General features: G+C 39.5%; 1 protein-coding gene across 1 annotated transcript in view; it reads right to left on the bottom strand.

The window, feature by feature from the left end:
• Positions 1-23,783, bottom strand: part of ARHGAP28 (Rho GTPase activating protein 28) — a 75,563-nt gene that overhangs the window by 22,720 nt on the left and 29,060 nt on the right. The window contains exons 2-4 of the mRNA XM_021525193.2: positions 11,648-11,847; positions 6,950-7,167; positions 1,267-1,354 (exon numbers count right to left, since the gene is read on the bottom strand). Of these exons, the coding sequence (XP_021380868.2) occupies positions 1,267-1,354; positions 6,950-7,167; positions 11,648-11,847 (506 nt within the window). The remainder of the gene's footprint in view (positions 1-1,266; positions 1,355-6,949; positions 7,168-11,647; positions 11,848-23,783) is intronic.

Here is a 23,783-nt window from a genome sequence, read left to right as displayed (position 1 = left end):
GATGTCAGAGGAAAATTTTTGAAATCAATACAATCAAGTCCAGAAATATGCTACTGTAAATGAGTTACAGGGTTGCCAACTTTCTAGATCTCTAGTATCTCAGGTCAATTTTTAACTTTCCTCTAAGGTTGAGCTCCTAAATCCATTTGTGATGGAATCATGAATCTAATTGAAAGTAAAGTTTCAGCCCACAGGACTACAGAGAAGAATTTACTAACATGACACAAGTGTATTCAAAAGCCATGGCAATCAGAAAGTGAATTAAAAAAATGTTACAAGTCTTATAAACTTGTGCATGCCCATGTTTTCTGAATCATTGTGTTTACAGGGACTTTTTTGCAACACCACATATTTTACAAGTCTGATATGAAAAAAGTTAAGTTTGTTATTAAGTGGCTTCTGGTTTCTGAACTGTGGCTTTAGTTGTTGTCTTATGTCCAAGCCATTTAAGATGTTTTCCATCTCTCTTTCCATCCTTGAACCTGGAACCACAGACTGCTCATAGTACCCCATGACATTTGGTTTCCCATCTGTTTCAGTAAAACTGCTTGCAGAGCAGAAGTATCAGCGGAGCAGCTTTTGCCACCAAGGAAAATGTCTGTGGCACTGTATCCAGAGGTGAACATCCAAAGGATTAGTTTAGAAATTTGGGTATTAATATCCCTTTAGTTAAGCCCTGAACAATGGTGACAGGAAGAGCTTTCAAACTAAGAGATGAACATTCTCGTGGAAGGTTGCTGACAATTATCCAGACACTGGATAGAGGAGAACTATTACTTTCATTAGCACTGCCAATCACTGTCAGGGCAAAGAATATAAGGGATAACACCATTCATAGATCAGAATAGCACGGCAGAACTAGGAAAACTTATAAATTTCTAGTACTACAACTTCTGCAGTACTGGAGAAGAAATGTGGAGGAAATATGCCTCTCTGATTTGCAGCAAGAAAATACACTGATGACATATTTTGGACAAATTCTGCATGATATTGCTTACCGATTATTTTTACATTCCCAGCCTTGCAATGATCAGCATTTTTTAGATGGTGATGCCTCAAGGGCAGCAGTCTGTGTCTGTACAACGTTGGTCTTTAATGGGAAACTTTGGTTCCTGAATGACAATAAGCTGACAATGATTTTAAAGAAATATACGCAGTACTGCCCCAACATGAAAGAAGGGACTAACCTCTGAACCACAAAAGGCTCTTTCCCTCTGTCATTTTCCTAAGAGGAAGTGAACACTGGTTACATGTTGCCATACTCACAGCTAACTGATTTCCAAACTGGTTTCTGCCCAGGAAGCTGGATGCCATTAGAAGATACTGGTGACACTGGAACTGTCTCAAATGTGGGCTGAAAGGCAAGGAAAAATGATCAGAGTGCAGTGAAGGCAAACGTCTATGGACAGAAACTGCTACAGTTCAAGCAAAGGTGTATCACTCTCAGCTTACACTCTCTTGACAAGATTAAACATCATGTTGTGATTAGTCAGAGTATATTTTTATAGCCAAGCCTGAGAATCAATCTTCCCCAGACTGCACAGATTTGGACCATGTGGAGGTCAGTAATACTGCAGCTTGCTGTACCTAATGAATCCTGTCTTATAAAATGACTGAAATTAGCTAAGTAAATTGCTGTATAGAATTAGGCTAACTGAAAGGTCCTCCTCAAATTGTAATTAATCCTGGTTTTAATAATTTTGGCCACAAATCTTTTTGAAGACTCTCTGGCACAGGCTGAATACCTGCTATTCCCAGGGACCTGTCAGAAGTCAGTCAGTCTGCTACCTCTTATGATTTGGGCACCTGAAAGCTATTAAAGGATGGATGTCCTCTCATAGGTTATACACTAATACTTTTATCAGTGAATTGCAACAAACAACTTGAGGGAACAAATAAACATTTTCTATATTCAAATCCATTTCTTTCCACTCCAGAAATCATTCTGCATTGCAGAGAAGTTTCATTATAGACTCTCACTCTGGAGGCTGGGAAATGGCACTAAGATTATGATATTTTCAGGTACCCCAATTATTGTGCTTGACAACCCAAGGAGTTACTTTCAAGCAGCGTCACCTCTTCTTGGCAATGGAGTTTTGGCCTTGTCCTCAGCAGTTTTGTGGCTCATAAAGACAAATCTGAGTGTCTGTGTTCCATGGGAAATAGCAGCCAGCTCAACTATTTGTTCTTGAGTAAAAAAAATATCCAAACAAAAACAAGGTCAGGAATTATAAAGCTGCTCTGAAGGTTACTCATGAAAGTAACTACGATGTTTCAAACCTGGAACATTTTTTCTGCTGTTATTTGCATCCTTATGGGAGGCCCTGAAATCCTAAGCCTTTCTCAAACCTGTTGTCTCACACACACCCTGAGCCAGATGGAATAGACCCAGTTTTCCAGCTGAACCTGCTCCCATGAGCCCTTAATACCAGCTCTTTTAATTGCTCTTCAAATTGCTAAATCAGCTGTTTATCAACAAGTAGCAATGCCTCAGGGGAAAAAATTCTGTTTTCCCCAGCTGTAGTCAATGTGTAGGAGAAGTGTTTTGGCTGTCAAAAAATATCAGCTATTTAAAAGACAGGCAGCTCTTCCAATTGGAAGCCTGAAACAACGTTTCAGTTGTTTTATCCAATCTTATCCTCTGAGCTATTCGGGTAACAAAGTCAAATGTAACATGAATAAAATCTCTCCTGAGAAAGTCCATTCAATGGCTTGTGAACTTGATAGCAAACAGGATCTGAGTCACATGGGCTTCCTTTGCCAGAAGACTCTAAGGACTATAGGTTTTTTAAAAAAGAGAACTGCATACTTTTATGATAAAATCCCACAACATTTACACAAAAATCTTCAAAAAAGCACTATAAATTTAAGCTGGGAGTACAGAAGTGGAGAGGATGGCTAAACTTCTCTCAGCAATTTGGGAAAATCAACCATAAAAGTAGTTATGCTTCTGCTTGAGATGCAGATGGAGAAATTAATGGTAAATTAGCAACTGGCTCATCCACTTTCAGTGTTCAAAATGTCTGACCCTGTGAACAATATTCAGAATAGATTTACGGTCAGTCAAGTTTATTAAGAAAAAATACACTTCCAGCCTTGTTACATGAGTGAAATGAATCATGAAGCACCTGCAGTAACCTGGTTCTGATAAGCAGGGAAGAGCAGGCAGACACAGAGATGGAAGATGGAGTGGACTGCACACCTCTGCCTGGCGCCCAGCAGGACTGGCAGCAGGCAGCTCTAACCTGGGGACCTGAATAATGTGAACTGTGCACAATAACTGGGGTACCTGAAAATGTCATATTCTCAGTCCCATTTCCCAGCCTCCATAGTGAGAGTCTATAATGAAACCAAATCTGTGTCTCTTTTGTGAAAATGTCTTCCTTCCTCCCCTCCCTGCCACCCCTTTATTTTTTTTTAATGTTAGAAACACTGGGAATAAAACCTTTTTAATGCATGAATTTAAAGATCCACATTATTTCTGTAGGGTAAAAGAAAATTAAAGAACTTTTGAAGACCTTTTCTCAATGAATGTGAAAGACCAAGAGTCAGATTGTATCCTTAAATAAACTGTGACAGCTTTATTCATTTGCCTAGGGCTCCAGAAAAGGTGAGGCTTCCCATATCCTGATTTCTGACTGAAAGTGATTCATTAGACACAGTAAAAATGAGCCCACTCTTTGCTGCCACAACATACACAGGAATTTCCAAAGGGAAGATGAAATCAGAAGAGCAAGGAGAGGATGGAGATGAAGCAGATAGACACTTTTTCAGTAGCTACCCTCATTGCAGAAGATGTAAAACCAAATCATTGGAGCACCAAAGAGACCAAATTTTATTTTATCCCTGCAGTTAAAGGAAATAGAAGCGAAGGAGGATAACATTATATCTGTCCAGGATACAATTTGCCCATGCTTTGAATATATTCATATTTTCTAGTGCTGCCATCACAAATACCTTTTCATGCAAATAGCTTTGGGTTAGTAAGTGGTTCTTCTTTAACTAGGACATGATTTTGTCAAGCATTGCTGAAGTAAAATGCTTGTAAAAAGTCTTAAGGAGTTTTAGTAATTGCAACGTACAGGGTTGGGCCGTTAATGAACACAGTCCTTCATCTCCTCTCCACAATTACAGAATCAATGAATGTATGTTTGTCCCCCATTTGTATTCTGACATTGATACTTCTAAGCTCTGAGCACCAGCAGAGCCGACAGCTTCTGATGGAAGCAGCAGGGTACCAGCAGTAAGAAAAATCAGGCCACTCTGCTTAATAAATCCTCCAATTTACAACTCAGTAGTATGGCTGTCAGTCAAGTCTGCTGGCTGTGGACCTGTCTGAAGCAGAGCAAAAGCACCTCAACTGGGACAGGCTGCTCTACTTGCCAAGGTAGCCTTTTATAACCACAAGGGTAGCATTTTTTGTACCACAGGGGTAGCATTTTGTCCCTAAGGATCACTGCTCCTTTCCAGGACAGGCAACAAGAAGAAAACCCAAAAAACCCCAAAGCTATCAAACAAGAATTTCCTTTTATTTCAGTCCATTTTGTCTGTTGAGGGGACACTCCTACCATGAAGGCATGGACCTCAAGGAAGGATGGATGGAAAAGCACCCTTTGTTCTATGCTGACCCATGCAGAGCCTGGCCACAAGGCACTAGCAGCAAAACATCTAGTAGCCAGGTTTTTTTCAGAACAGGGAGAAAAAAATTGGGCAAATCTACCTTTTTCTTCCCCCACTCCAGATGACAACTAATTTATGCCTGTTTAGTGGTCCCCTTGATCTCATCTCAGGTGACCCTAGTAAGCTAATCACCTTTTCTCTCATCATTAGCCAAGGAAGAGAATAATCCATCCTGTGACCCATCCCTCTGGGCTCTTGTGATTCTTGGTTGCTGGAAGAGGTGTAAATCCATTCTCCTAATGGGGAGGATTATAGAGTTAAGTGAAATAATTAGAGCTGGTTTGCTATTTGCAGCATGTTCAGTTTACTTCTGCCCTTCCCAGCTAAAAGGCAGGATGGGGAAACAAAACTGCATGTCATTTCAAGCAGTCTCCTCACCAGCCTCTCTTCCCCAGCTGTGCTGAAAAGATCTGCCCGTCCCCAACTCCTGCCACTCTTCTTTTGGCTAGTTATTTTTAATGTGCTTCTCTTCCCTAAACTGATTAATCACAAAGATTCTTTGGCAGCTGTAGGGCCGTGCCCAAAGAGGCAGCAAAGCTCCAGGGACTGCTGATACCCCATTAAAAAGACTACTTGGGAAACCCTTAGGTCAGGGACACACGCCCTCCTGAAGTGTGTTTATCCCTAAAGGGCTGATAATCAGGACAAAGTTTCTAAATCCCATAACAAGCAGCAGAAATAGGAGCACTGGTGAATAGGAAAATTAGAGAGTTGGGGCCTTGCAGGCTTTTAGAAATACAATGTTTCACAGGCTGTTGGAGAGGTGATGCCGTGCTCTGCAGTTGTGTTTGGGCATCTGGGTTTAACATCTAGGTCAGCACCTGCAGAACTGCATATTTTTGTGGGAAAAAGAATTAGAAGACTTAATTACTTATTTGATTTTATCTTTTAGGCTTTCACAATGCAGAGCTAGTATTTTGGAGGAGGTAAAACACTGATTTGAAGGGCAGTTGCTCTGAACATCCAAATTCCTTTTGCAAATGAGAAATATTTTCAAGTAAGAAGGGGAAAATAAGCAGGTCAAAAATAAACCAATAATGTGCCCATCCACGAGGAAATGTACAATGCTTATTTGGCTAATTGAAATTTATTAGGAAACTCAAGCTTCTGTAAAAAAAAATTAAACACCTTATGGTTTACAGATGCTTGAATCAGGAGAAGTGAGCTAATCTAGCTAGAAGTACCACCAGATTTTTGATGTTCATGCAAATGTGCTTGGTATCTCTCATGAAAGAAAGTCTGCCCACAGGAAACTATTGGATGCTTCTGAATGTATTTGTGGGATATGTGCAAAAGGTTTAAAAGAATCCAGACATTTAATTTGGAAACAAATAAGTTAAATATCTGGACATTATAACTCTGTAATTTTAATATAACTATGCAGCTATAATTTTGTTCCAAATTTTTTTAGTGAATAATCCAGGATATCAAACCTTGAGGAGATGGTAGAACAAACAGGAAAGGACAAAGCAATGCCATAATGAAAAATAGTTTCTTGGAGTTTTATAATGGCAACAATTTTAATATTTATTTCAAAGGTGAGCTTGTGATCTTATTGGTGACTCCAATTTAAGATATCATGAGTAATAAACATAAAATCCCATGTTGCTTTGAGCAACTAAACTCACACAGTTGACTGCGTTCACCAGAATCAAAACATGTACTGACAGGAACTGGTGTGTTCAGAGCTATCCTCAGGGCAAAGTGGATGAAACCTCCAGAGGCACTGCTGATTTCTGAAGCCGTGAAGCAAATGAACAGTTAATAGGTTTTTGTTTGCTATGTAAGTGAAATGTAACTGCCAGTGTACAAGTTACAATCGTGCTGGCAGGTGTTTAATTGCTTATGCGTGTGTGAACCCCAGTTGCTTCATTAGACAAGTTTTACTTCGCCACTGAGAATGCTGAGTAAATAGCAAGTGTCCCCAGAAGCCATCCAAAATTTGAATAGCTGCCAAGAGTAACTCACCAATTTCCAAAAAATAAAGGAGTAAATGTTAGTCTTGACATGAGGTTTCAGGAGGAAGGCTGGCAACAGATACAACTTTATGTTACACGTTAGTTACAAAACTGTGTACCATTGGATTTGGTTTCTTCCTTTCCTCTCAAATGTACTGTATACAGCATTAAAGTCTGGTCTTAAAGTCAGAAACTGCTAATTACTGTCTGTGCATTGTCAGCAAGGAAGGGTTCCTATCTGGAGGAAACTTTGTGAGCTACTTGCAAATTGCATAAAAATTAAGATCAAAGGCATGCATGGGGACACTTACAGAAGAGTCGCTGGTGCCAAAGATATCTCGCACATCCCGGACTGTGTGCTTGTTCTTCTTCCTCAGGGTCTGAGTGTAGGTGTTGTACCTCTTCTGTACAGCAGCAGCTTGAGTTCTGGTCAGAGTGGACAGCAGGGCTTGGCCATCCTCCTCTTCAGCTCCTGAGATCAATGTGGATAAACCTACATCTTGCAGCCATTCTGCCTCCAGTTCCCCTTCTGTGGAGGAAGACAGCATGTTAATAAGCCTGGCAAGGAAGGGAGAGAGGGCTGAAGGAAAAGAGGACTGCAACCACAGCCTTTACCTTGAGAATATTTTAATTCCAACCTTTCTTAGGCCACAAATGCAAATTAAGTTAGTTTTGTAAACATACTGTCTTTGACAAACTTTCAGTTTGTCAGTGTGGAAAACAGAAGAGGCATTTCATCAACATGTATGTGTGAAGAAGGCAGCAGAATAACCAACCTGACAAAGCAAGGTCCCTAAAAATTAACCCCTAATTCCAAAGCATAAATCCACTCAATTCCCATTTATGCCACATTCACAATTTGTAGCATGGTGTTCTGAAGAAAGCCATTTGGCTAATGGAAATAAAATCAGTATTCCAATTCAAATAAACAGAAATACTGGAGGTGTGTATAGAACAGAATAATGTATTTGCACACTATTGATGCAATTTCATATTCCAGAGGGTTGGTGGTAGCTAGTGAAGAAGCCACACTGAGAGAAGGTTGATGTCCACCTAGTCGAATTGCTTGCTTTGAATGAGATGGTTAAGAACCAGAGCTGCTCTCTAAAGAACAAGGGTCAGGAAGGGGTAGGTGTCTAAGAGGTCAGGTAAGGGAGGCAGATGCAGAAATAGCCATCCTGGCATGCTAGGTATCACCCTAACTTCTAATTCGTAAAGACTCGCTAGCACTGTACACCCCAGTGTTTTTGGGATCTCAATTAGTGACTAATACCCTCTTTAATCTGTTGAATACCTGCTTCCCAACTGGTTCAATACTGCAATTTGTCCCATAGTGAGGGTATGCATTGTGGGAAGAATTGTTTTCTATCCTGGCTCTACTGGACATGGCAGATGCTTCTGGCATCTTTTCACTGAGCCACACCTGCAGGCCCCTCACTATCAAAACCTGGCCATGTGAAGACAATGTAGGTTTTCAGCTTGATACCTGTTACCTGAAATGAATGTGCCTTGTCATTATCTGTCTGTGAAAAGGTCCCAATCTGCCTTCTCTGAATCATTCAGTAATTTTAAGTTTTGCTGTCACTGCTTTTTGATTTGTGTTCTTTTTACAATAAATATCATAGTCTTTTAAAGTCTCTCTTCACATAGGAGATTTTGAGGACCTTCATTTCAGTTTTGTGAGCAGTCCTAGCTCAGCAGTAAGCTGCTTGACACAAAACAGTAATTTCATTCCAGCCCTGACTGAAGAAGAGGTACTGCAAATAAACATGTCAAACAGGAAATGGATTAATTTGCAGCATGTTCTATAAAACAACTCGTCAATGCACTTTTTGTTCTTGTCCCAGCACCAGTCTTAATGGCAGGTTGGTATTTCCACTCTCCCTTTATTGCCTCTTTTTGACATAAGAATGCAGGCTGATTGATGGACACCAGTTTGCTGCACTTTGGCAGTTACATACACAAAAGAGAAAATTACAGGACTTGGCTGTAGGGACAAGTAAAACCATCTTATACATGTGCCATCACTGACTTCATTGTTAACTGCCCTGCCTCTTTACAAAGCACTACAAAAATAGCTGCTTCTAACCCCCCTGCTCTGTGTTAGCCAGGGGTATGACCAGCTCTGTATCCCATAAAAAAGCTTGTCTCTGCTCTTATTCTTTCTGTATCCACAGACAGGATGGAGACTGTTCCTTTTCCTTCTCTGTGAGCTTTGAATCAGTGGTTCTTCTGCCACTTTCACTCTTCTTTCTAAGAAGGTCTCTTCTCTTTCTTATGTGCCGCTGTTGGAGCCACATCTGTCCATGTTTCAGCTTTTAAATTACATTAATTTTTGCTTTTGTCCTGACATATTCTTTCCAAGAACTGAGCTTGTAATCAAACTTGCTATGAAAAATAGCAGGGCAGACATTAAATTCTGCCTACTTACTAGTCACTCTGTGACTTGTTTTCTCTGACTTTTCCCTTTTCCTGTTCCAACCACACACAAACAATAGACTAACACATAACAACAGTAATCAGAGGAGTAAAAGTATTAAAGAGAAGAAATTTATGCATTAAAAATGCTCAAAATTTTATGACACATTGGTGTTAAATTAAGGTAAATCCCCCACCCCCATGTTGTTTAAGAAAGAATTATTTTTATATTGTTAGCTACTAATACAGCATAGTCTTGATACTGTGTTTGATTCTGCTCGACTAGAAGACAGAAAATTGAAAAGGTAATTCTCTTTTTCTCATAGAGTTTGCTAGGAAAGAGGCATGTCCTGTTTTGAATCTCAGATATAACCTGAAATAGCCCAGAGAAATAACCTTAAGTAACTCACAGCATTCAAGCCTTGCAACAAAAATTGTAAAGCAATTCTACATGGCATGGACATCTTAAATACACCATGACTTTCTCCTTCTCTACATTTTCATTCCTTGTGTCACTTGTCATGATCTTCTGTTCTTTTTTGACTGAATTTCCTAAAATCAACAGAATAAGTATGCTGTTGTCTGCCCTTTGCAGATGATGTCTGGCAAATCACACTGAGGTTTTGACAGTCATGCCTGCCTGGCTTCTATCACCCTTTGGCCTCCTTCTAAGGGATCTTCATCTCCTCCTCTCAAAGACATCTCAAAAGGGTGATGAATATTTGCTTTTATTTTGCCCTGAGGGTTTCCACATTGATTTTTAGTGTTTTGATTATTGGCAAGGAGTATTATCCTATTAGAACCTTAATAGAACTCACTATTATTTCCAAGATTTATAATCCCAGACTGAATATATTCCTGATGTTAATAACTAGGACAAACACTGCCTGATTGTGTGTGGGTATATGCAATACATATATATGTGTTTAAGACAACAATATGAAGGTAAATGTAGTGTGGAGATGTATTGCATTTTGACTTGCAGTCTCATTTTTAATTCACAGCAGAGGGGAAAAATCAATGTGATGTAATGAGGTGTACTCAGACAAAGGGTAACATGGGACTGCAGCAGAGTTTGGGCTGTTGAGGAGATTTAGTTCAGCAGTGATGAAACTGATGGAAACGTTTCTGGAAAATAAGCTCCTGTATTGCCTTGTCCTACTAAGTTATCCAGCTTGGCAGCCCACAGATTTATGTCATTTCCCTGACAGTGCAGACAAGTCAGGGACACGTGTTAGTTTGTGGTGACAATTGCATGGAGGAGGCACCATGAGGCTCACAATCTCTTTATGGAGTCTCCAAGCTAAAGAGTATGACCAGACAGGAGTTTTCCCAGTAAGGAACAGCAAAATTCAGAACAGTAGATTTAGGCTGACTGATCATAACCCTCACAGCAGACCAAGATTTCTGGTGGTCTTCTCCCTTTGCTCCCAGGGGAGCCCAGATGGAAACCAGTGAATGGGAGGTGTTTCCCATGGAAACAGTACACGGTCTGAGCTAGATACCTCTGTGTGGGTTACTTACCATGACTGGTTGCATATTTGATTGCTTAATAAAAAGTACTTTGCACCATTCTTCCTGGTAGCAGAATTAATGGCATCCCATTGTACGTCAAGGTAGGAAAAATACATCATAACTTGTGTTAATAATTGTATGGAAAGAACATGCCATCATTTCAAAATCTATCCCTACATCAGTAGTTACCAGACCAGTGGCCAGGAGCCATAGAAGGGTAGCAGCAGTTATCAGGAGGTCACAACCTCAGAAGAAATTTGGTTTCATTGTATAGTAACACCTGGTATTTTGTGTTACACAATATAATGCATTTGTGATGAGGGTCCTAATTAAAAAAAAAAATGAGAACCACTGTTCTAGATGTTATCAAATCATCTAACACAAAGCTCCATTGCAACAAGCTAGCACATAGTGCATGTTTTTCCAAATACAGTACCTAAGGAGAAGGGAAACCATTAACGTAACAGGCAGAAATACCTTCAGGATACATTGTATAAGTGATGAATGAATGTGGTCTAGTGGGCAGGCTGAACTATACAGGCATGCCTACATTCAGACTTATCTCTAACCTCTCCTTGACGATATGTTAATTGGGCAATCTCAGCAAAACAGGCAGTATTAAATTCCTGATAGAGGAATACGACATCTAACCAAAAACTGCTTCAAGACTTTAATAATTTCTGAATCATGTCCTATCAAAAGCCAGAAAGTTTAAAATTATAGCATACTAAATTAACATTTTTCTACTTTAAATGTTTTGGTTTAATCTATTTAATGCTGAAAATTTAATTTTCCTTGAGTGCCTTTATTTTCTGAATTACACTGTATCTGTCCTCCTGAAGCACAACTAAAATCAATGCAACAAAACTTACTTCAGAAGTTAATTACTGGCTCCAGTGTATAAACCAGACAATTATTGTTTCTTGCCAGTGATTAACTGTGATGCTCAGAAGAGGAGCTAAAATGATCATACATCCAGACCAGTACTTCTGCTCAGACTGAGTGACACAAGGAAGGCTCCTCAGGAGAGGAAGCAAAGCCAGGGTATGAGGAGTAAGTAGTGTTCATGTGCTCACCATCAGCAGGTTTGAACTCCAAGAGCATTGCTTCTTCAGATCCATCTTCTCTGCTCTCTTTGATGCTCTCTACTTCACACCAGAAGTCCTCCATGGAAGTGCTGTCCATGGAGGCCTGAGAATTGGAGCGACTGAAGGCAGGAGGTACTGACTCGTTGGAAAGCATCCTGTTAATTCTTCGACAGCGAGAGAGAGACTTTCTGAAAAGACAAAGCCATACAAATAAAATCATCTTTCTATCATGCTGACTTGTCCCATGCAAATGGAAGCAGGCAACTAGTGCTTGACCTGTGACTGTACCAGGAAATAGGGAACAAGATTTTAGAGGCCAAGTACATAGCTCTGGTAATTGTCATGATCTCTGTCGTTCACAACAATAATGGCTGGACATGTATTTTGCATCTGGTAATTTATCTCTTTAATGTCCTTCAGTATTTCACAATCTAGAGGGAACTCAGGAAATGCAATTTCTTTTTCTCATACTGGTATCCTGGAAAACTATTTTCACTTCTTTTTGCCTCAGTTTCTCTTTCTATCCCTTCCTGTTCTGCTTACTGGATGAAATGCCTCAGTGAAAACTTCTCTGGGGGAAGAAATGAGAATTGGGAACACTGAAATATTTTACAAACTCATCTTCACTCCAAAAAAGAAAAAAAAAAAAAAAACCAAAAAAAACCTTGAAATATTTTAATTTGGAAAAATAATCACTTTTTAATTGAAAACCCTTTTAGAAAGTTTTGGATTTTTTTATTAAGTTAAACTAATTTTAAACAACATTTGACTTTAAATTAAAGTAGCATATTCTAGGTCAAACAGAGGTTTTGATCACAGGTTCAAAAATGTTATGATTCAACAAAAATCAAGTTTCAAGTTAAGATTCAATACAGGGATTGAATTAAAACAAAGTTTGCTCCTTACTCTTTTGTTCTTGTCTTTTTCCCCACTGTTATGTACTTGCAGCTGAAAACAGTTATACAAATTCATTCAAAATCTCATATAACATCTACCATGAAAATTGCCTGACTTTGTTCTTTTGCATTATTATGGCTGCAATACTGTAAACAGCTTTTGTATGTGTAATTACAGTAGATACAGTAATCAGTAGTAATAACCACAACAATATTTGTACAAAGGAGTTAGGAGGTAAAACAATTTTTGCAGAGAGTTAGACCATAGGAATTAATGGAAAATTCTGACATAAGGTCTTCTGACCTTCACTTATCTGAATTAATTCAAATGCAGTTTCCCTTGCTCTTCCTCTTCTGTATGGCATGATCCTGCCAAAATACTTTTGTTTAAAACCACAGACATCACTTTTACTCCACTAGAAAAAAAGTTATTTCCTTTACAGTGTTTCCCTCCTTATCAAAGTTTTCCTAATGGATGTATAAACAATGTATTATTTCATAAAGCTGACTGAGCATGCTTCTCCTTCATTGTGCTGCTGCCTCTGCTTTACCCTTCCTTGCCAGTGAAGGGCTGGATGCTTCCTTGGGGCTGGCAGAGCCTCCTCACTTTATCTGGGCAGGTCCTTCTGGGTTAGATCTGAGCCCCAGGCTGGGGACCTGTGGTGGGAACAACAGACAAATCCAGCTTTGGACATGATCAGGCTTTATAAAAGGCAAAGCTCAGGCTTTTGCCTATTTTTGAACACTCATAGGTATAATATGGATTATTCATCTGCCAAATTAGCCCCTGTGCTCTTGGAAACAAAGCTGGGAAGCAAAACTTTCTGATGGGTGATAACATTACAGCAGGAGAGAACATGCTATGTGGTGGTGGAGACGCGTCCTCTGGGAAGAGAAGCACTGTCTTCAGTATTTCTCTCTGATTCTATCCTCATAAACAGTTTGTTTGCTTTAAAACACAGTGCTTAAACTGTTATTGTTTTAATTAGAACAAGCCACAGTCACCAAATGCGAGAGGAATTTGTGACACAAGTGTGGTTAAAAATGCTTTCGTTGCAGCTCTCCCTCTGGGGAGATGGGAGTTTCAGTTGGCTTTTGTCCCCAAAGCCTCACATGGCTGGGGTACCTGAAAATTTATAATCACTGGAATTATGCATCTGGACATGTCAGCCTCTGAGGTTTTTGTATGGATTTCCCTTTCTTTTGTGGATTCACCTATGTATCATCCTCACATTAGCAAATAACAAAAATCCAAGGATCGCTGGACTTAAATATGATGAGTTAATACTGTACCAAGCATCCCTGAGCAGAGGTTTTAACCAGCAGAAATGGAACTCCTGAGAAGCAGCCAGAAAACCCCATCTCTTCTGCTGGGAGCTGGGTGGCATGGAGCAAACAGCACCCACCAACCCATTGCTTGTTGCTGTGAAAACCTGAGCTCTTTTGTTTAAAAGGTGATCATGAACACAAATAAGGAAAAAGGCAAAACTGCCTGGTATTCCAACAGTGTTTGGGGCTCCCATTCACTGGACACTGTGCAAGCAGAGGAGACACCAAGGGCTGGTGTGTGTCCTCTTGTCACAGCTTGTCCCTCACCAGCCTCCTCTTCAGCTTGAGGCCTGAGACCCCAACACAGCTGCTCACTGAGAAATTCGTGTCCCTGCTTAATATAAATCTTGTGAAAGTAAGTCCCTACTTGAGCTGTATAGCACAGCCCAGAGCTCCCGAGCCAGCAAGTGCAGGAAAGAACGCTCTCACCATTCTGGAATCGAACATGAGCTGGGATGAGAAGAGGGCATCCGTGATAGCATCATTGCCTCCCATCATTTAGTCACGGTCAGGGAATTTAAACATTTCCTGCCCTCCCAGTGTGAATCTTGACCACGACCTTTGTGCTCTTCAGGCACCACACCACACTGATCCTTGGGCTTTGACTCCATCAGCACTTCAGCTGGCTCAGACCAAGGGCTTTTTATTTCACCATATTAGGAAGAAAGAGGCTTGGTGGGTTGTTGCTTTTCTCCTCACACTGAGTGTTCTTATTTTGTAATATAACCATACCAGAAAGCTAACTGCTTAAATAGACCATGTAAAACAGCAACAACTGCTTTGGCAACAAGCTTTGCCAAATATGTCTAAGGTTCCTGTGTAATTAATGTGCATTTACAACAATATTACAAGCACAGAGCTTATTTGGAAAAGCAGCTGAACAAAGTTCCTGAGAACTTTGTATTTGAGGCTTGTTCTCTCAACCCAGATTAAATCAAGCTGTGTAAAATTCCAGTAACAAGAAAGGTTAGGCAGAGGTGCTTTACCCTTATTGGTAAACATCTGAAGGTTGCTTCCAGGTGCTCTGGTACAAACCTTCTCCAATTATTCTGAGTATGTCTAACTAAAGCTCATGTGTTTTAAAGACTTCCAGCTGCTGTTTCGACCCCTATACCTGTGACTTTTGTCTGGGAGGAAGTGGTCTTGCCTTTATGTGATAATGGCAGCTGTCTCCCATTTCCTCCAGCCAAAGCTGCCCAAACAGTTTCAGGAAAAAAAAAATCCTACTGAGGAAGCAAAGCATGTTCTTCACTGCTTTTAATTAATTCTTGAAGGACACTGTAAGAGCACTGACTCAGCAACATCTCAGAACTGTCTCAGAAATGTCTAGAGAAGATCAGGTTGCCTGCTACCTTGGAACTCTTGCAGCAGACAACCTCTGTTCCTGACACCTTTTTCACCCTCAAGCCATCCTTTGTTTTGGTCTTTTTTTCTCAGTGTCTCAAGAAAACTTTAGAACAATAAAAAGTTTTCACTAATCTGATTCTGCTGTTCCTACAGAAAAGTTGTAAACCAGTCCTGTTAAGCAAGCAGCGATCACAAAGTTCATGCTAAGTTTCTTTTGTTCCTTCACATACATGGGTAGTACTGTGCTAATCTGAAATGCTGATTAAATTAAACATGGGAGGGATCTCAGATCCTGGCTTCCTTGATGGAAAAAGTTGGGAGAGGAATATGAACCTAAAAGCACTGAGCAAAAATTATAGCAACTCCACTGAATGAGCTGAAATGTTTTTCAGGATGGAATAAAATAAAAAAGAAAAGCCACATAAAACACTGAGGAAGGGAAAAAAAAAAGGGAAAAGTATATAAGAACTAAAAGTATATAAGAACTTACCAAAGAACTTGTATTACTGGATATTCACAGAAGAAAGGGTTAAAGAGTGCCAGGAAGGAGAAACATGATATAATTTAGAAAGCTTGCTGTGGAAAAACTATTGCAGGGAAGGAGGGTATTTCCATGGGGCACTAGAAAGCTAATTCAGCTGTGTTTGACTCTGGTTTTGGCCTGGTGTATGTTTAGAATACTGATGAAATGCATCAGCTAAATAGGCCTCCTGACCCTATATTTTATCTTGCACTGCACTAGTGTGTTCAGGATCTGATACCACCTATTGATTTCAGAATAGCCAAGCCAGATCCAATAAGCTCTTCTTACCCTATCCTCAAAAGTAAAGGTTTGTAAAACCACATGAAGAGCTGGCTCAGTGACACTTAATGATTGCTCACAGGTTCAGTAATGATAAAGCCGGTTTGTATTTTGAGTTTAATTAAGTAATGGATGGTGAAGAATCCATAAAACAAATGGGAGCAATAAAGCCATCTTGTAGTTAAAAACAGCACTTGATTGTTGTTTACACAGAGGGAGAGGACATCTTATTCTTGTGGGCTGTTATCTTTATTTCATTCAGTGGGTCCTGAACCTGCTTCACCACAATTAGTCACATTTATAAGAATGGGAAAGGTGAAGGAATCAAATTGTCCTGGTCATTGTAGGATGAATATCCACCTTTTCACACTGCAATAATTCTATCAGTATAGCCATTTGTTTCTCTTTTCCCATATGTAAGAAAGGGGATAGTAGCTTGCATTGACAGGGAAAAAGCATGTATTCCTCATTATTAAGAACTGTTCTGAATTTTTAGCAGTCATGTATCAATAGATCTCTTTCTTCTAAATAAAATGTATACAAATTCCAGGCAAAGGAAGAGACCAGCAATGGAAAATAGTATTTTTGTGCACAGTTCACTCTTAACCCAAATCTCTCATCTTCTGGTTCCTTCCTCATGACCTTGTTCCTGCACTGTTTGTGATCTGCTTATTTCCTTCTGCTCATGCTTCATGGCTTCTGATCACAAGGAAGGGTATAGATCATAAAATATCCCCCCAATTCTGTCTACACTCTTCTGTTTCTGATTATCTTGCAGATGTTAGGCAAGTTGTAGGCAGTGGATGCTAAAGATTCCTTGTCCTCTCTCTAGCATTTGGTATAGCAAATATTTAAATATCATGCTCACTCTTGCTGTCACATTGCCCTGCTTTGTAAAAGAGTATTTGAGTGAGAGGCAGAGGAAGGCTTTATTTCATTATTAATTTTCTCATCCTGTGGCCCAGCAGAACTCCAAAAACACGTGAATCTCATTGCTCTTTGTTAACAAAGATGGGGTCGAAAATAAACTATCACCTTACTTTATTGGTTAGATTTCAAAACACAGGAATTCTCTGTTTTGCCTTTCTTTGTAGTCTACAAAAGATTCTTCAAAATATGTTTCCGTCAACTTGAATTTTACTCCAGATTCTGCACCTGGAGTGGGTCAACCTTTAATATATGCACAGACTGAAGAACAAAATAGAGAGAGCAGCACCACAAAAAAAAGGTCCTGGGGATCCTGTTGATGGTAATCTGAACATGAGTCAGCAGTGCCCTGGCATCCAGGCGGGCCAACCCTGTCCTGGAGACTTCAGGTACATCACCAGTTGGGCAAAGAAGGGGATTGTCATTCTCTGCTCTGCTCTGCACTGGGCAGCCTCATCTCGAGTGCTGGGGGCAGTTTTGGGAGCCACAGTATAACATATAAAGCTATTAGAGATCATACAAAAGAAGTCTACAAAGATGGTGAATGGACTACAGGGAAAGTTGTATGAGAAGTGACTCAGATCACTTTGTTTTTTCAGTCTGGAAAAGACGAGACTGAAGGAAGACTTCACAGCAGTCCACAGCTTCCTCATGAGGAGAAGAGCTGGGATCTCTTCTCTCTGGTGACCAGCAATGGTACATGAGGGAATAGCATAAAGCTGTGTCAAGTGAGGTTTGAGTTGGATATTAGGTAAAGATTTTTTCAACCACAGGGTGGTTGGGCACTGGAACAGGCTCCCCAGGGAAGTGGTCACAGCAGCAGCCTGACAGAGTTCAATAAGAGTTTGGACAATGTTCTCAGGCATATGGTGTGACTCTTGGGGCTGTCATGCACAGGAATAGAGGTTGGACTTGGATGATCCTTGTGGTCCCTTCCAACTCAGGATGTTCTACGCTTCTATGGTTTTTAGGACCAAAATGGGTTGTCTACTGAATCTTAAGATTAAAAGAGAAAATAGCTGTAATATTTACAGGAATTAAAAGTTTTGTTTATTTAATTATATTTTGTCTGCAATTCATCAAGGTAGTAACAGAAGTTAGGAGACTGAGTTGCAGAATTTGCAGACCAGTGTTACCTGCCAACATTTAAAAATGTGTTTCACCTTGGATTCTTCAACTGCCTCTTACGCAACGTTACTGTAAGTGGCAGGGAAGTTCCCTGCCTAACAAAGGCCACATTGTGGCCCCTGTTCAGCCAAGCATGGAGATTGCAGAAGAATCTCTCTCTGTCTGTGGGTTTCAGTGTGAGGGCTCTCACAATCAAACCCTTTGAGTTTGGGGAGTTCAGGGAATATACTCTCTAGGTATTGCCTGCTGGCAACAGTGACCTTTGAGGACATAACCCAGACCTCCCCTCCACACTGGCAATCACATCACTTCAGTGTTGGCCCGATCCAACAGAGACAGTGCACTACATGGCTGCAGTGTGTCTGCCAAAATCTGAAAGGGACTCTATTTCATCTTCTTTCTCCTAACAAAGCTATTGCTAAAGGGCAGAAGGGGTTCCCAAATGATTAACAAGAGTATGTTCTGTTAACCATTTTTTTTCAAGTTAATTGGAAAGAATTCTTTTCATATACATTAAAAGGAAACAGTTTAAGCCAGTTTTCAATGCTGATGATTTAAGAACATGAACAGATCATGGCAGAATATGTTACATGTAATTTTCAGTGGGCATGGGCAAGATAAGAAACATCTGGACATGACCTACAGGAGACAAAAGCTGGACATGAGAACTAGTTCAAACATCTTAAACATTTCCCACACATATTTATTGTTAGAAGTGATAAATTCTTTTGTTGTGCTGATGCTCACCTAAGACATATTATATATTAAAAATAAACCCATGTATCCAGGGTAGGACAAAGTTTCCCAGGAGGAAACATAGGCATGTGGGCCATGTACTGTGGGCTTAGATCCTGTGCTTCCAGAAAACGTTTGCTCTCCTGTGCCTTTACAGTACAAGCGAGTTGTGTCTGAGCACTGAACCCACTGATGTCACACTTTATCAGTTAGAGCTGATGAAAGGCTCCGGGAGCACCAGGCTCGCTGAACATGACTGTACAATTTATCCACTTCTGTTGAGTAGATGACTCCATAAATTCCATCTGGCACTCGCCCAGAGAGATCCTAGTTAGCTGAGCACTCTGAAATCCAAGGCAAACTCTTCAGATTCCACCTGGGCTGACCTGAAAATACATTGGGTTTACTACTAGTCCTTGGCATGAATTACTCAGTGAATGCACACAAATAGCATTAAGCAGAAGTGTTTTGTTCTGCAGTTTAGGGCGAGCAGTGTTTTAACTAAAGTAGCAAGCAAAGATTGTTAAGAGTCACATGAAGGAAAAGGAAAGCAGGAAGCACAAATATATTAGATTCTGTCTAAACACTGGTACTGCACGAAGCGTGATGCTGTTCACTGCATGAACCCAGTCTCTCCACAGAGAGCTATCTGCAGTCCTGAGGAAGATCTCACAAAAGGCAGTGCTGTCATGCTCTTTTGCTTCCTACTGCTCTGGTAGTGTCATTTCAAAGGTAACCAAGAGCCCTATGAACACTCCCTGCGTACAGCATGGTCTCATGTCAGCTGGAGTACATCAGGCCACTGTGCATCCTTCTGTGTGCAACTACAAGTACCAAGGAATCAGAAGGAGGAGAAAAGTAATGTGCAGACAGATCCAGAATATTTTTTCACAGTAAAATTGATTAGTGTCTGCCAGCAACTCACATTTAGCCAGATTCATTATTTATTACTCAAAAGGATAGTTAAAAGTGCAGGAAATGCCCAAGACCTCCAAAGGGGCCCAAATGATTCACCACACAAAGAAGTAAACCAAATAAAATCCATGTGAGATGTAAACTTGACAATATTAGAAGAGTTTTGTCTCTATAGTGACAAATTAAGAGTTTTTAAAGAAAAATAAATATTAAAAAACTCAGCAGATACAATGAAGCAGTGAAACATAAGGGATCAAAATTTCTACAAGTTTCAATACATCTTCTAACATTGCGTACATTTATGATGAAAATGTGAAAGAATATACATTTTTATTTTTATATCACTCTAGAGGAGCTATCCTTTCAACCAGCATGATTATTATCATTAAGAAACTCAATAGTATTTGTATGACTTTCTGAAACACTTCAAAAAACAAGGTCAATAATTTTGACTGACTTAAGGTAATAGCATAAAGAACTGGACTATAGTGTCTACTGGAAAATATCTAATGAAACTGCATATATTGCAAATGTAAGCACTTTAAGGTCCTCATATAAGCAATGAAGGGAGGCAGATACATCTAGAGAGTGAACATATAAACAGGAGCTTAAAGTTATGCAATGTCTGTTTGAAGTTTTCTTTGTGCTTAGTTTTAAGTGAAGTCCAACCGTTACTTTCTTCCTTCCTATAATTAATGGATGCTTTTAAGTAAATGTCACCACTCCACCCATTACACTTTTTTCAAAGGCTTCAGGACCTAAGCAAACAAGCATTACTTGAGTTATTGCTTTCTCCTTTAGATGTTTTTAACATATATTGAAGGCCACGCCTCAGCTATAAAATATGAATAAATAAACTCGAATGTATTCATTTATGTTTTTGTCATGCATGGTATTCATGACAAAATGTTTTGACCATTGGGCTTAATAGTATTCACAGGAGTGGACTGAAGTAATGTAAACTAACACACTGAACTTTTAAAGCTAAGCAAAACACTACCTTTAAAATTATTTTATTGAAAAAAAATGCATATTCACTTTAGATATTATTGAATCTTTTGACAGAATGATGAATAACTTCACACTGTCATGAAAATCCTGGATCAGATTCTCAGATTGCAATAAACTGTTACAACCCCTTTGGCTTAATTTATCCCTTATGTTTAAATTCAGAATATCCTTCTTTGTGGTACTGCTAATGTTGAAGTCATTACAAATCACAAAAACTTCATGAGCAAATGTACACCATTTAAATTTTTCTCAGCAGCTCTGGGTTGGATATCTGGCAATTCCAGACTCTCAGCTGGTATTTTCTGTGTTGTATTGTACTTTGTGTTATATTGAATCAGTCAGAGGGAATGAAAAATTTGCTGGAAATTTCTGTAGCCAAACAAAAATTAAGATGTGGGCTTAATTCTATTTTCTGCCACTCAAGTACATTGGTAAAGATTGTATGAATTACCTTGGAAATTGTTCCACACTTGTTGAATAGTCTGTCTTCTTGTTAATGAGACTGCTTAAAAAGCAGTGTAGATAAAGAATGTGCAATGAATAAAGAAACATAGATGGATCTTGGACAATATCTCAGAGCGCTGGGTTTCTATTTCTACCTGAAGAAAAACGGTTATACATCAGCTGGAAACTGCTGGGAAGTACATCAACATGGAAACTCTTGTCCATGTCCTGAATGGTCTGTGACTTTATTGTTGATAACCTGAGGCAATGTGAGGCCTCACCTCTAATTCTGTCCCCCTTTCCATCCCTCTGTCTGCAGATGTCCCTGAACCCTGCTTCTTTCCCTTCCCTTTCCACCTTCCAAAATCAAGTGCTGCTGGGTGGGGTGAGAGGCTCTGTAGGACAGTAGCAAGCAGAGAAGTTGAGAGGGGCTCTCTGTGCAGTGGGGAGGTGACACCAATGCCAAAGCACACAGGGCATGGGATGGGCATTGCAGCTGATGGATATATTCCCATGTTTCTCCAACAGCATTTGACTGTCACATTTCCTTATCAGATATAGTCACACACCAGCCCGTCTCTCCACTCAGTTCCAAATATTTGCAAAAAGCTCAGTCAAAGCAATGAGGGCACTTTACATTCTACAAAAATTAATGACTAAAAAATCTCAAACAGCCAGGCAATATTAACAGAAGTAAATCCTCTTGTCTCTGTTGAACCAATAGATGTTTTGCTAATGTGGTGCACATTTCAGCTTCAAGCTTTAAGAAGAAAACTGTACCAGAATAGGCTTTTGACTCGCATTTTGTGGGGAACACTGAAGGTTGTATTTCTTGCTAATTCACTTATCTTCTTTTGGTTAAAATTTTGTGCTGTTTTACTCACTTTAAAATTAAATTTCAGTATATTATTTGATATTCTCTCATATTCAAGATATCAGTAATTATACAAACATTACTGTGTAAACATAAAGGTGATTTTAAATCAAAAGCTGGTAGAAGACTCCTATTGGAGATTAGTCTAGAGTGTTTTAATTTAAAATGTAGGTACAAAACTGTGCTGGCAAGAAACTCTTGAGTTGCCAGTTAAGTCTAGTAGCATTGCTATGAAATGTCATGGTGAGGTGATGGCAAATGACATCTTAAGAAATGACAGAAAAGTGATGGAAATGAGAGGAGGCTGAATTTTCATGGAGACAAACACAACAGACAGAGAACACCTAATAGGTCCTCACAGGCCTCTAAAGAGCAGAATTTCGCAGATTAAGAAGAAACAGTGAACCACAAAATCAAATTTAGTTTGTTATAATCTCAGGTCTTCAATGGTGGAATGAAGAAGTCAAGACAAAAAAACCAATGCATTTTCTTATACTTTGGCTATATAGTTCCTATCAGTGGAGTATTAAAGGTTTTCTATGATCTTAAAGTAATTTCTAGGTTTATGGTAAAGAGATAGAAAGAACATCTTCATGAGAGCTGTCAAGGCAACATCCTAGATCTTAAGTGGTAGTTTTCTAATTGTGTCCAAATGTTTGTATTGCATGGCTGTGAAAAACATGCCCTCTCTATGTTAGCAGTCAAATGAATCAGAGGTGCTTCCAAACCAGCAGGACTCCAGTGAGAGCTGGAAATATTAGACTGACACACTTCTTCACATACCCATAAAATACCATAACAAGAAAAATCACCTTTTAAATGGAAAAACTAATACATCACACCCAACAGCTTTCCAGTTTCCTTCAACTACCATTTTGTTCTCCTGCTTATATGACTTTTGAGGTTTGTCTCAAATATTTCATCTATGAGGACTCTGAGGAAAGCTATAGCATGCCAGGTATTTCAAAGCTAGGTTTTCAAATATACTGCAGTTCCTGAAGCTACAGAGGCTATTAATATTTACAAAATATGGTGCTTCAGTGATGCTAGTAATTCTGAATCCAGCAAGCAGCCCTGTTGAAGTCAGCCAAATTACTCCTGTGTGTAAGGTTTGACTTAACTTTTTTTAGTACTGATGCTGGGGGAAGAAGATGTAGCTCTTGGAAATCTCACAGAAAAAAAAGCGTATGTTGAGAGGAAGACTTTAAGACACAGAAGACATAGAGGAATGGCACCTTAATTTGAAGCATCTTAACATAGGCACAAAATGCCAGTTCACATTCTCCTGGGAAGCAGAAACCTTAGATGGCCCAGAACTGCACTAGAAATTTCCTCAGCATCTTTTTTAGACATGTATTACAAGAAGGTTACTATTGGTTATTTTGACATTTACTGTTTTGTACTGGCTTATTGTAAGCTCTTCAGAGTTTGCACCAGGTTGTACTGGGACAATGGAAAGAGGACTTTAGAGAATTGCCTCTTTAAGCTGACTACTTCCCAGCCAGTCACAGCCCAGAGTCTGAACCCAGATACCAAATCATCATGCAGTAGATAACAGCAGAATTTGGTAATTATCAAAACACCTCAACCACTCCCTGTAGCACTTCATTAATTATATAGTTAAGAGCTAATTCATCATATGACAGCTCCAAAGACATCAAATAAAAATTATGGATGAGGGTGAAATGAGATCTCCAAAATGACACAGATGTTTTG

The sequence above is a fragment of the Lonchura striata genome, chromosome 1 (genome assembly GCF_046129695.1).
Source record: "Lonchura striata isolate bLonStr1 chromosome 1, bLonStr1.mat, whole genome shotgun sequence".
Lineage (NCBI taxonomy): Eukaryota > Metazoa > Chordata > Aves > Passeriformes > Estrildidae > Lonchura > Lonchura striata.
Note: the sequence above shows the minus strand (reverse complement) of the source record. Positions and strands in the feature narration are given on the sequence as shown.